The sequence below is a fragment of the Leguminivora glycinivorella genome, chromosome 1, assembly GCF_023078275.1.
Source record: "Leguminivora glycinivorella isolate SPB_JAAS2020 chromosome 1, LegGlyc_1.1, whole genome shotgun sequence".
In the NCBI taxonomy this organism is placed as follows: domain Eukaryota; kingdom Metazoa; phylum Arthropoda; class Insecta; order Lepidoptera; family Tortricidae; genus Leguminivora; species Leguminivora glycinivorella.
Window position 1 is genome coordinate 6,036,265 of NC_062971.1, and position 15,091 is coordinate 6,051,355.

The 15,091-nt window shown below is 35.9% G+C and overlaps 1 protein-coding gene across 2 annotated transcripts in view; it reads left to right on the forward strand.

Annotated features, from left to right (window-relative positions):
- Positions 1–15,091, forward strand: part of LOC125226211 (atrial natriuretic peptide receptor 1-like) — a 499,228-nt gene that overhangs the window by 141,285 nt on the left and 342,852 nt on the right. For both annotated transcript variants that reach the window (XM_048130138.1, XM_048130148.1), the window contains one exon: positions 1,238–1,421. In XM_048130138.1, the coding sequence (XP_047986095.1) occupies positions 1,238–1,421 (184 nt within the window). The remainder of the gene's footprint in view (positions 1–1,237; positions 1,422–15,091) is intronic.

Consider the following 15,091-nt stretch of genomic DNA (forward strand, 5'->3'; position numbering starts at 1 on the left):
GCTTGTCACTAAACTACCGTAACTCAGTTTTTGCCATAGTGAGTTGTGGCTATCTCCCGTAACTACAGTTACAGTAGTTAGCCTTAGTCCTGCTTGTACTGTTCAGTGTAGTGCCTGTGTGCACGCTCATATTCGGCGTGCAGCGAAGCGGAGTTTGCGGCGTGCATGTCAAACAATTGAAGCTCATACAAGTACCCTAAGTGCGTTTTCACATTATCCGATCCGATATCGGATGTCGGACCGATATCCCATACATCACAGGCGCCATCTTGGATTTTTTCTATTGAAATCCTTCCGACATCCGATATCGGATCGGATAATGTGAAAACGGACTAACGGCCCAGCCACGACATTGGTCTAAGCGCGGCAGCGGTGAGCGGCAGCCATACGTGCGAATGAAAAGTCCCATCGCTGTGTCTCGCGCCAATGTATGGCCGCCGCTCACCGCTGTCGCGCTTAGACCAATGTCGTGGCTGAGCCGTAAGTCCTTGCTGTATAGCGTGCACACGGGTGAGCCCGCCCGCTGCACACCCGGCCGAACGCTCCGCTCAAACGTCCACTCCTCCCCAATTCCCAAACCTATCGACGCGGAGTCGGCTCTAGTCGACCAAAAATCGCTCGGTAGTTTGAACATGCGTCAGCGACGACGAAGCGTAAGCGTCTTCATATTAACGAGCAATTTTGGTCTTGAGTCTATTTCGCGTTTGGGGAAACCCTTATTTTTTATTAACTTCTTCTTCCATGCATTATCCCGGCATTTGCCACGGCTCATGGGAGCCTGGGGTCCGCTTTGACAACTAATCCCAAGATTTGGCGTAGGCACTAGTTCTTACGAAAGCGACTGCCATCTGACCTTTCAACCCGAAGGGTAACTAGGCCATATTGGAATTAGTCCGGTTTCCTCATGATGTTTTCCTTCACCGAAAAGCGACTGGAAAATATCAAATGACATTTCGCACATGTTCCGAAAACTCATTGGTACGAGCCGGGGTTCGAACCGGCGACCTCCGGAATGAAAGTCGCACGCTCTTACCGCTAGGCCACCAGCGCTTACCCTTTTGATTTTTGTCGAGCTCTCGATATTTCGACGCAGTTACATACATTATGATCACAGAAAACTGAAGAAGGCACGGATGCCAAAGTTGACTATAAAATATAAGTCTAATGAATACAACCGTGAATCATTCAAAACTCTTAATGATGATGAGATACTTTAACAGTTTTCTTTTGTCTCCAGCGGCCGTTGCTCGCATAGCCAAGTTCCTCGGAAGCACCGGAACGCCTATGCTCACCACTGGCGGCTTTTCCTTCGACTTCAGCGAGCCGAAACAGAACTGCAGTTCGGAGTACTACATGCTAGTCCGGGCGGGGACTGTTGGCTTTAAGGATATAGCCTTCTTTCTGATCGATGTTATGAGGCAGTAAGTATTATCTACCTACCTACCTACCACTGTAGTTTAAAGTAGGTTCAAGGATGTGTATTGAAGTTTTGACGACGACGTAAGTATAATTTGCCACTATAATTAGGTACTCCTTCGGCTTTGGCAATCAAGACCAAGCACGGTCCAACCGTAATAGTGAGTACCTGTTTATGTAATTAATATTGGGTTAATTTTATGACACTTTTCCAACAAATAACTGCCGCGATGTAGATAACATAGATCTCCTTAAAGTATACCGTAGCCAGGTAGCAAGGTGCAGTGATATATAGTAATATTTATATATAATATTTCCAAATGAACGTTCAATTTAAAGTCACCAATTGAATAAGTATTATAGAAATAAGTAGTTTGGCAATAAACCGTTCAATTTATACTAAAACGCAAATACCTATAACCTCCGCTTGGTGACTGAATAAACGAGATTAATTAAACCTGAAGTCAATTAAGATTAAGAAGCTTCAGGCTTTGTGTAACTGTTCAGGTCCCTTCGGAATCGAAGGACTGAAGCTTAGACTTCTTCAAGAGATAGTTAGAGAAATATTAATACTAATAATTGAAATAATAAGTACATTATGTATCAAAGTCCTTATAAATATGATATCAGATCTGTGATAAAAACTTGTCTCTGTAGACTACCTAACGACTTTTATTATATAACAAGTCTTATCTGACTAATTAAATTTGCAAAATCTAAAAATATAAAACTACACTAAGTAATCAACCGTTTGGACGTCCACGTGTGAACTTCGATTTATATGATTTTTATCATGAGATACTGCATTTTTGACAGGACAACGATAGTGAAAAGTGATCACTTTTTAAAAATATAGGGTATATTAATACTTTATATGTGCGCTATCTGCAGTGTCGGTAAATATATGTTTATAAATGAAGAAATATAAATGTGATATAATTAAACTCTTAAACTCTCAAATTCTACTTTACGCAGATTACACCAAAATCTTTAAAATAATTAAGAACGAACAAGATTGCTTAGAACCTCAACAGGATTTGAACCGCCTGGGAGAATATTGTGTATTATATTTAGAAGCTTAACAATAAGCTGGTTTTGAATGTTGATAAATGTTCCTTTATTTCTTATTCTCGAAAACGTAAACCTATTATTTATAACTATAATTTACTAAACACTAAACTTAGAAAGGTAACTGAGATCAGGGACCTAGGAATACAACTAGATCAGGAATTGCTATTCTCATCTCATATTCAGAAAATTACCGCGAAAGCTTATAAAATGTTGGGATTCATATTTAGACAAGGAAGTGATTTTAAAAACTGTAATACTCTTAAAATTGTATATAAAACACTTGTACGGTCTCAATTAGAATATGTATCTACGACGTGGAACCCACAATATCATTTTTATATTAACTCAATTGAACGCATTCAAAAGAAATTCATAAATCGTCTGAAAACTAAATTTAAGAATGTTACATTCAACGATGTTGTACCCTTGCAGAAACGTAGAGAACACAGTGACCAGATCTTACTTTATAAAATTATCAATAATATTGTTGATTCTCCATATCTATTAAGTAACATATCTCTTAAATGCTCCGGTCTGCGTACTCGCTCCAAAAATACCTTTGCTGTAAAGCCATGTAGGAATAATTACTCAAGAAATCGTTTTATTATAAGAGCCTGCTCCACCCATAATACTATGTATAGCCATACCGATATCTTTCATCAAAAGTATACTAGTTATGTAAACACGATTAGAAGTACTTTATAATTAAGTTTTTGCATGCATTTGTATAAAAAAAAAATTTTAGAATAGAATAGAATAGAATAGAATAGAAAAAAAGTGTATTGCAGAAACCATCATACAGCATCACATACATTTTAAAAAAGAGAGAAAAAGAGAGATCTTATGAACTAAATACTTAAAGCTATTTTGTAACGTTTTGTACTAAAGTAACTTATGTTACACTAGCTTAAATTTATAACTTTGTGCATACTTTTACACATAAGTGTTACCTATTAGTGAAAACTTCATTGGCTTATGATCCACCTAAATGTACGATTTACAGATGTATTATATAATGCTGTTTGTTTTCCTTAATAAAGAAAAAAATAAAAAAATAAAATAAAATTATAATGAAGTTCTGATGACATATTATTTTCTGTATTACATTTATATTTTAATAGTTTATATGTGCTCTATCGGCAGTGTAGGTAAAAATATGTATATAAATGTGATATAATTATAATGAAGTTCTGATGACATTTTTTCTGTATTACATTTACATAGGTTGATACCAAATTACCCATGTATGTAGTAGGTACTTATATAAATGCGTAATCCACTTCCTACTACTTACTATCTGTCCGTTAATGAAGGGGTGTTATAAGTTTGACGTATCTGTCTGTCTGTCTGTCTGTTTGTTTGTCTGTGTGTGTGTCTGTCTGTGGCATCGTAGCTCCCGAACGGATGAACCGATTTAGATTTAGTTTTTTTTGTCTGAAAGCTGAGTTAGTCGGGAGTGTTCTTAGCTATGTTTCATGAAAATCGGTCCACTATGTCGCAGTCGGGGGTTTTTCAAAATTTTAATTTTGTGGTTAGGTAAAAGTCGCTGTAAAATACGTTGATGTCGTCCCGCCATATCTTTTTTGGCCTACCTCTTCATGGCTTAGCTGCCCTAGTCAATTTTGAGAAAAGTTGACATGTGTAAAGCCTGTGGGACACATAATATAGTGCAGACATTCTTATTTGAAAATCCCAGGAATGAGGTTCGATAAATTACTTAGGGACGACACGGATATTTGCGTGTAGTGGAGTAAATGCGTCCTTTGAAGATATTTTTTAAAACGGACTAGAACTATGATAGCCGTATAAATTTAAAGTTTGGCGGCCAAAGTAGAGGGTTGAAGTAACTAACGTGTTACGTTTAGAAAATACCTTCAAAGGACGCATTATGCTCCAGTTGACTTTAATTTCTCTAACCTCCATCCCCTAGGGGATAAATTTCAAATAATAATGTAACCACCATATATATATCCCACATGCAACGAATAAGACCCAGTGGATATGTAAAACATTATTGTTTATATAAACCAAAGACATATGTAACTCCGTATAGACGGATAAAGTCTAAGAAAAAAACGTACCTTAAAGCCATAGAAAAAAGGTACGGTGGACTAGATGACGTTACACCTTTGCTCGGCTAGATGGCGCTAATATTAATATTTGCAATTTAACACGTATCAAGCTAACAATATGGGCCAGATTGTCAAAACTGAGGTGCAAAAGTTTTAAGCCTGTGTCGAGAGATGACAGTCTATGCACTGTGATTACACATTTTACTTTGACAGTAACGCCGTGTCTTGCGTGGGCGACGGTCGCGCGACTGTCATGCGACTGTCGCGTCTCATACTTCCATATCGATAATGTATGTATCTCCAAGATGACTTAAATAGGTTGGATCATTACTGCACTACTAATTGTCTTGACCTTAATATCGAGAAGTGCTGCACGATCTCATTTTCTCGTAAACGTTCCCCTCTCACTTATGATTACCAGCTCAAAAACACAAACCTGAATAAAGTAAGTGAAGTCAGAGATCTAGGTGTTCATATTGATAATGAGATCCAGCTCACGTCTCACATTGATAAAACCACGTCGAAAGCATACAAAATGTTGGGTTTTATTTTTCGTCAGAGCAAAGACTTCAGGGATCCAGATACACTTATTTTATTGTATAACGCTTTCGTTAGATCACATTTGGAGTTCGCTTCCGTTGTTTGGAATCCTCAATACTCGGTACATATTGATCATATTGAGAGAATTCAAAATAAATTCATTAAATGGATGCACTACAAGTTCGAATCATTTGTTAGTGATAGTATCGTAAGTCTCAAGCTGCGTAGAGAACACAAAGATCAGATATTTTTATTTAAATTATTAAATAATTTGACTGAGTCGCAATATCTTATCAATAACATTTCGTATAGGTGCACCAGCACCCGAACTAGAACCAATGCTCTATTCGCAATACCATTCTGTCGTACTAGGTATGTAAAGAACTCCTATCTTGTTAGAGCATGTTCAACATATAACAATAAATACTCAACATTTGGTTTATTTAGTACAAAAGTTGGTAAATTTGTTTCTATGGTAAAATCCAATAGTAGTATCTAATTTCTCTAAATTATCAGTTTTTAAGTGTTAGATCTGATGGATAAAATACGAGTAAGTACATCAAATCTATCTTGTTGCTTTACTTCGATGCTCATATGTTTTTGTCTCTGTATTCTTTTCATCACACTAATTGTTAATTAGTAATAGTAATGATTAAAATTAAGTGCCCTTTGAGCAATTCTGCTTTATTCCATTAGTGGAAACTGTTTTGGCTCATGTATTAGTCATGTAACCTATATAATGTAAAATTGTAAGCTGTTTGTTTCCCAATAAAGATAAAAAAAAAAAGTTTGATTTCGTATGCGTCGCATCGCCGTCGCCCACGCAAGCCACGGCGTAACTCTCTATAATACTCGATCCTCTTTGTATAAACATTTCATAAAGATTACCTTTCTAGGTTCATCAGTACTAACAGTCCCCTGATATTACTTGGGAGTAAGTCGAGCTATAATTTTTAGCTTTTCGGCTGACTTTAAATAAATAAAATAAAATAAAAAATAAAAATCTTTTATTGTGCCAGAAAAGGTGCTTAAACTACTTACATTTTTATTTGTCGTAACTATTCTATGGTAAAAACCAAGACAAAGTTAAGTAAGTGTATTTCTGACCCCCGTACTAGTATAAACTGTATTACGGTGGGCCAGTATTCACCGAACTCACCACTTGTTTTTTACATTCAAGTCTGTAATATAACTTATTAAACTAACACATTATTAAATGAGTAACTAAATGAAACTTATACCTATAAATAACAATATCGCGAACCTTAACAAAAAATCCACTGGAATGTGGCGGTCGCTAGGCCGAGTTAGGAGTAAACATGTAGTATACGCAGAAAGTGAAGATAAATTTTATAAGATCAATAATACTATTTAATTTAAGTATACAAGATAAACCCAGAATAGTGAAAAGAGGAAGATTCTTGACCTAATGAAGAATAATAGATCACATCATCATCATAATCATGTGTGGTGTGAATTATGAATTTACGGAAGAGATGTGTGCGTGTGTATGTGCGTGCGTGCGTGCGTGCGTGTGCGTGTGTGTGTGTGTGTGTGTGTGTGTGTGTGTGTGTGTGTGTGTGTGTGTGTGTGTGTGTGTGTGTGTGTGTGTGTGTGTGTGTGTGTGTGTGTGTGTGTGTGTGTGTGTGTGTGTGTGTGTGTGTGTGTGTGTGTGTGTGTGTGTGTGTGTGTGTGTGTGTGTTATACTAAGATTTCCAGCAACTTTTCTGTGTTGTCGTAAGTTAATTCTTGCAAATACTGTTTTAGTGACTTTTTTAATGTGTGTAAATTGAGTGATCGCAACTGAATTTGTTTACTTATTTTATTGTATAAAGTTGGGCCGAGTACATACGCGAATTTTTTGAAAATTTAGTTTTATGCGACGGGATTATATAAACGATGTCGTTTCTCCTTCTCGTTTCCGACAAAGATGGAGTATTTTTGTGCTGTCTGGTTAGCAACTGCTTAATAAAAAGCTGTCTAACTGTGAGAACTAAGGTGTCCTGGTAAAGTGCTGTTGTTGGGTATTGAAATTTATTAAATGTTAAAACCTTAAGGACTGAACGCTGTGCTCTTTCAAGTGTAAGTATTGAAGTTTTTGACGCTCCTCCCCACACAGCAATACAGTAGGTGGTAACAGATTGACAAAGAGCGTAATAGATGGACAACAAAAGCTTCCTGTCACAGACATGCCTAAGGTTTTTAAAAATGAAAATGAGTTTTCTAATTTTTCCCGCGAGGTTTGAGACATGCTGACGCCATGACAGATTTTTGTCCACTAGAACTCCCAAGTACCTTATACATGGTGTTTCGGCTATAGACTGGCATAAGTTGGGACAGTTTATGACATTCTGGCAAGTATGTATTTTAAGTGTTATGTCCTTACATAGTGCTTGCTTGTTATTTTTGATGCTAAATGTTAAATATTTGGTTTTGTCATAATTTAATGTAAGGAGATTATAGGACAGCCACTCATTAACCTGGTTGAAACCGTTTTGTGCCAAGTTGTTGACCTCAGCCCAAGTATCCCCATGATACAAACAAGCGGTGTCGTCAGCAAACGATATTATTTGACCATTATCCATTTTTAGACGACATAGTTCATCAATGTAAATGAGGAATAATGTTGGACCCAGGACACTACCTTGCGGCACGCCGTATTCTACATTTTCTTCTTTACTACATAAATCTCCAACTCTTACAAGTTGTGACCTATTTTTGAGGTAATTATTGAAGAGTTGCAACGGCGTGCCTCGTATACCAATATTTTCCAATTTTTTAAGAAGCAATGGGACAGAGACTGTATCAAATGCTTTTTTTATGTCTAAAAATATCCCGATACATTTTTTGTTACGATCAAGTTTATCAACAATATGATTAGTTAGTTGTATAACTGCGTCTTCCGTAGATTTACCCACTCTAAAACCATGTTGATTGTTACTTAATAGATTATTTGCTTCGAGATAGTTTTTTAACCTTGTATTTATAATTTTTTCTAATATTTTTGCAAGCGTTGGCAATAAGGATATGGGTCTATAATTTGAGATACAGTCTCTGTCCCCAGCCTTGTATATGGGAATAACCACTGACTTTTTCAGTGCGTCGGGGAACTTACCAGTTCTTAAGCACAAATTACATATGATAGTTATAGGTAGTGCCAACGTATCCACGGCCTGCTTTAGGAAAAATGAGGAAATACCATCCCATCCAGTAGAAGCACTATTTTTAAGATTTTTTATAAAGTATTTCACTTCTAGTTCATCTGTATCTAGCATAACCATAGAGTTGACGGGGGATACCTTTGGCACTAGGTTTTGTGCTCGTAGTTCCTCCGATACACCGGTTCTGTTAATGGTGTCACAGGCTAAGAGTTTTCCTATACTAGTAAAATATCTGTTTATATAATCAAGTGAGTCCTGCGGAGTAGATTTAATATTAAGAATATCATTTTGTGTATCTGTGCTAGGCTTAAGGTGACAAACTTGTTTAATAACTTTCCATTGTTCTTTTAGGTTATTTTTATGTTCATTAATTTGTGATCTTTGATAGGCTCTTTTCAAATTTTTAAGAAGATTGTTGCAAGTGTTACTATACCTCTTATATGTAATAGATACAATCAAGTTATTAGGGTCTAATTTGAGTTTTTGATGTAACTTATCTCTATTTTTTAGACATCTTAATAACCCTGGAGTTATCCATGGTTTCAAATTTTGTTTCCTCCGAGAAAGTTTAGTGTATCTTGTGTGTTTTTCCATGGTTTTATTTACTACATATAAGAATGTATTAGTTACTTCGTCTACATCAGGATTACCGAGCACACTAATCCAGTCTATCTGTTGTAAATCAGCAATAACTGCATTATAATGTATCTTTTTGACGAAACGTTGTTTGCAAGGCGCTTGTTTTTTCAGTTTTGAGAAGCATAGAATGACTGAGCAGTGGTCGGTGGTTGTTGTATCACATACTATTGTTATATTAGGGAGCGTAGTTTTTAACATGCAGTGATCTAGGCAATTATTACCCCTAGTTGGTAGAGTGTGTGATGGGAGTAGACCATGTGACGCTAACATGTTGAGATATTCTGATATTTTATGATCCATATTATTATTATCTGTTATGTTTATATTTATATCACCTAATAGAATTATATTTTTAAAATGCTTATATTTTGTTAAGATGCAATCTAGAGATGAAGTAAAATGTTCAGTATTTCTGAAGGAGGGAGGCCTGTATATTGACACAAGTACGTATTCTAAAATGGGGTGGAAAGTAGATTATTTCGGTCCGTGGTTTTGCGACACCTAAAATTTATATTACATAATGTACCTCATTTGGTGTCTGTTTCTGTTCTCTCAGCACTTAGATTTGGAATCATGCTTACTATTAAAGATTATTAAACTAGGTTTAAAAAGGGAAAATAGTATGAATCGAGACTTTTTTTAAATCCTTAAGACGATACTGGAGGGGTCGACTCTCCATACAAACGCTCTCGACTATTTCCCCCCTCGTTTTTGAAGATAGAGCAATGATTTTTTCAACACAGATTATTATTATTTTTATCTATGTCGGACCGTTTTGATTTTTTTGATATTTTTATTTTTAAAGACTTGATTATGGCGCAAAAAAAGGTGTGGTATTGAAAATTGGTGGCAGTTAGCCAAAAAACTAAACGGTCCAACACAAAACAGTCGAGAGCGGAACCTCGATTTTAAACATTTTTACGCAATATCTTTTAACTGAGTTGTTCTTAATGGACAATTTTTTTTCGATAAATCTAGTTAACAACACTAGTATGTTAAACGAGAATTCACAAATTGAAAGGGGGACTCCTTTCCATTTTAGCATTTGCGCTCCTGTATCGTCTTGAAGTTTAAGAAGAAATCTGTATACAAAAGAAACATAATATATTTTGGAATGTACTATTACAAAACGAATTTGCTCGCATAAACCAATACTAAATCTGAATTTAATCAATTCCTACTTTCAGTGACATAATCCCGATTTCCGTCGCTTTGATCGTTAACAAGCGTCTTGTACATTCTAGATCAGAGGATCGTACTTACTGTATTTGACGTGTGACATCAGACTGTTATTTATCACATCAGGTGAGCTGAATGACATTTCTCCGACGCGAAACGAAATCGAAACATCGCGAAAGGTAGTCTGGCTCTGTCGCGCCAATACGCAAGAGCGATAGAGATAGATATCTACGAGCGTTTCGTTTCGTGAGCGTTTGTGCCATTCGGCTACGCACCCAGATTGCGTTAATGGATATCTGAGGACCGATCCGGCTTAGTGGGTAGTGGGTATTGACCATGCCTATTATTTCTGGTAACTGGTGGTTACAATAATAACTAAAGTCGCGTCAAGAAACAAAAGAACTATTCTGGCAAATGATAGTTGATCCCAGTATTTTTTTAAACTGCAACTCTGATGGATGTTATATCATCGATTGTCATCTGTCAGTGTGACTGTCACTTTAAAGAATTTCGGTAAAAGCTTACAGGACCAGGCCTAGCACATGATTGCTGCGAGAGTATGTCGCCGCGAGATAGATGACACGTCTTCTTCTAACTGTATTAATGACATAAGGATGGGTAGTCTATCTCGCGGCGACATACTCACGCGGCAATCATGTGCTAGCCCTGCTGGCAGGAGAATCTGTACCTTTTATCTAATCGTTTCATTACGACAAGAAAGATAACTCTTAATCTAATTTATTTGGCAGAAATGTACGTCTGCGAACCTTACTTATTCACGCCAACACCTCATTTATTAACCCCCGACGCAAAGGGGTAAAATAAAGACTCCAACATTTTGCTTATTATTGTTTCTTTTTTTGTTTTTATGTACTTATTATGTGCATAAGTGTGGTAATAGAATTAATATTTATTTACTGATTTGTCCGTAAGCCTGCTTTCATGCCCGCACGTACTGTACGTGCCGATTATGCTGTATCAAACAAAATAAACTGTTCTGCTGATTATGCTGCTCAACAATAGCCAATGGAACAGGTAGGTATGGATATTGAGTACTCAATACCTTCGCCTTATCAAGCACATCCAGCAGTGACTCAATTAGACAAAAATATGAACCAACCTATATCAGATTGTCTTACGGAATTAACTACAGTGCCGTTTTCAGTTATTCCTATTCAAACAGCCATCACTCTGCCTAGCAACATGTCCCTCGCAACTCCATTTAAGTTTGGTAATGACGAAACCCACGTCTTGCACCTTGGTGCGACGACGGATCTCGGCATTCCTCACCCGATCTTGAATCTTGGTACCGAGCATGGCACGCTCCATACACATACTGCTCCTGATTCCTGGAGTACCCGAGTCTCAGGTTGAAGTTGTGCCAAAGAAAAAACAAGCGAAAACGTAGTCCCACAAAAATGTTAAAGCAACAGAAGCAGAAGCAGCATCCCTTGCTTGTTTGCTTTATTGAATTACCTACATATTTATAAACTGAAATAGATGTCACATACTAATATAAAGTTACTTATTCATAACAAGGTATATGACAACTATTTCAGTTTAAGTTAATAGTGTACACATAGTACACACCTGTAATTCTCATATGAGTATATATGGTATGCTATGACAAAACACTGTAATTCATGCGTTACAGTGTTTTGTCAATGCAACTCCCACATATTACTGATAAAGTATATTACGTACATAACACGTTTATGCTCTAAAATGAATGAAAGAAGTATAAATATTGCATTATTTTTAAATGGTCACTAATAGTAACATATTATTTGTAAAATGTCCAAATTTCATTACAATCGGATGAAAAATAACGACTCTGTGGCTGATTAAAGAAAAAAAAAGTTTTTTGCGATTTCTGGAAAATAGGTATTTTTTAGATACAGTGTCCTGTCATCGCACGGCAGTACTATCAGCTGTAAAAGTACATGGTAAATTTATCAATGAATTCATTTATAATTCCTCCATGCAAGTTTGCAACTGATAATACCTTACAATTAAGATAGTTTTCTTTTTTACCTTAATGCGAGTTTAAGTGTCAGCTGAAAATTGGATGTGTAGGCCTTTTAGGCAAGATTCAAATGGATTGTATTAGTAGTATTTTAATAATGTTTAATTTACATAATTGTTGTACAGTGAGCTGCAAAATTGCATGGAGATATTATGAATGAATTCATTGATAAATTTGCCATGTACTTTTGCAGTTCACTGAACGTCTGTTGACTCGGTTGCTAAGTTTTATGTTTTAAGACGATACGGTAGGGGTCAATTCTTCATACAAACGCTCTCGACTATTTCCTCCCTGGTTTTTGAAGATAGAGCAATGATTTTTTCAACACAGATTGTTATTATTTTTATCTGTGTTGGACCGTTTTTTTCAACATTTTTTTTATATTCTGCTTTTTAAAGACTCTAGAGCCAATGAAAAATTTCCAAAAACGGCCTTTTTCATTGTGGCGCAAAAAAAGGTGTGATACTCAAGATTGGTAACAATGAACTAAAAATGCTAAACGGTCCGACATAGATTATTTCATTGTTATTCAGATTCTCAAATTTCGTTCCGATTGATTAAGTTTTGAAGGAGGAAAGAGTCGAGAGCGGAACCTCGATTTTAAAGATTTTTTTGAAATATCTTTTGACTGAGTTGTTCTTAATGGACAATTTTTTTTCGATAAATCTAGTTAATAACACTTGTATATTTAACTAAAATTCCCAAGTTGAAAGGGGGCTCCTTTCCATTTTAGCATTTTCGCTACCGTATCCTCTTAACGTATAATCTAAACCGAGTAAGCAAATATAACAAATTACCGAGACATGCGTGGTAGCAACTGCTACGCCACGCCGTAGCATTCATCGCGTAGTAATTTCTGTTTCGCTCAATAGTTGACTGGCAGGTAATGCTTTAAGACATTAAGACGCTGCGGGATCGAAAATGCTTAAATGGAAAAAAGCCCCTCCCTTTCAATTTGGGAATATTTAGTTGAATATACTAGTGTTATTTACTAGATTTATCGATAAAATTGTCCATTCAGAACAACTCAGTTGAAAAATATTGCGAAAAACATCTTTAAAATTGAGGTTCCGCTCTCGATTGTTTCTTCCTTTAAATCTTAATCAATTGTAACAAAATTTGAGAATCTGAATAACAATGAAATAATCTGTGTCTGATTGTTTAGTTTTTTGGGCTAATTGTTACGTATTTTGATTTTTGAATACTACACCTTTTTTTGCGCCGTAGTCAATAGGGCGTTTCTGGAAATTTTTTATGCAATCACAACGGTCCGACGACAGATAAAAATAATAATAATCTGTGTTGAAAAAAAAAAACATTGCTCTATCTTCAAAAACCAGGGACGAAACAGTCGAGTACGTATTTTTATTGTAGAAAAAAGTTTGACTAAATTAGTATTTTGAACTTTTGCGAGACACGTTCAAATATTTAATCAATATTACCTATATTGGTACGGTTGTACTCAAATTTATATCGCGACTGTTGCGACATATTTCGGGTATCTAGGAGACCCATCATCAGGCATATTGGAGTGCTCACGGCGGCTAGACTAAATGAGAAACATGTCGCAACAGTCGCGATATAATAACGTGAGTATAACCGTATATTTCATGAATCATGCATGTTACAATTGACAACGTTTCAAAATTTTCAATGTCCCTAAATCGAAAACCATTTCGAGATATACGCTTGAAGATCACATTAATATTTTTTTTCCGTATTTTTAGTATAAAAAATCTTAAAAATAGTTTAAAGGGGAAGTGACGTCAAATAGCTGATTTAGAGCTGCCACTATAACAAAAAAATCTTCCAGTTAGGATGTCAATTGAATTTGACAGTGACACTTTTCACAGTTCGTAGCAAAGATATTAAAAATTTCATGGCTTAGTCTATGGTTCGTAGTTCACATTGGTTCATTCACTATTGGTTGACAGTGACACTTGACAGTCAGACATACCGGACTGTTTGAGCTGACTGTTAAAACTTTTTTTTTAGAAATGATTTTGTCGTTTTCTTAGGTGTATGAAACAACACATGTCCACACGAAGCTGTGTCTTGACGTTTGTAACTTACGCTCTTTCTGCTCGAAGTAGTAATAAGAAGGGATTTTCTCATTAAAATAGCAGTTTTTGGAAAAATAAAAAAATACGTGTACCTTTTAGTATTAAGTTCTTTCAAACCAAACAATAAAAAGTAGTACTCAAAAATATGAAATGTCAATTCCTTGTTGTTAGGAAGGACGATATAAAGACTGTATCGTTAAATATGAAGACAACTTTGAGTAGCCGTATTTATTTGCTATTATATTTTTTTCTTATAACAAGCCATGGGCTTAATAAGGCACATAATAAGGTACACATTTTGTCCTAGAAACTCGACGTAAAGCATATGGTTTAGACAGTATTGACTTAATCCTCCCGAGTACCAATTACGATTCCGGACAAATGCTACTAGAAAATTCACAAAGTGCGTAAAAGACGATACGATTGCGAAAAAAAATTGTATGGTGCGAACCTCAACGACACATGATCCACAAAGCAGAATATCTGGACATAGTCTAGCCACTGTTATTTTAAAAAAATATAGTTCAGGATCTGTGTATGGCGGCCATTTAGAGAATGTGGCATGGTGCTTACTCTAACTCCGACTTTGATGTCGAATTTGACTATCATACATTGTTTATATCGATCTGGTTTAAGCACTGTTCAAACACCATGAATGTCAATTAGACTTTGGCTTATGGCTAATTTTTTTATCTGTTTCTCTCATCCTGCTAGCATCAAAAATTTACGGCAATCCGGAACGTTGCTCAAAATTGCGTTTTTTTAATTATATAAATTCGCCGCATTTATTCTACAAGTACCCAATTGGAAAAACCATGAAGAGGACTCTTAAAGAATATATTTTGGCAGCATATTAACCTTTGTTTGTTGAAATCGTACAAAGAGTCATTGAAATATTCTCAAATTAAGCCAGATAGGGGTTGT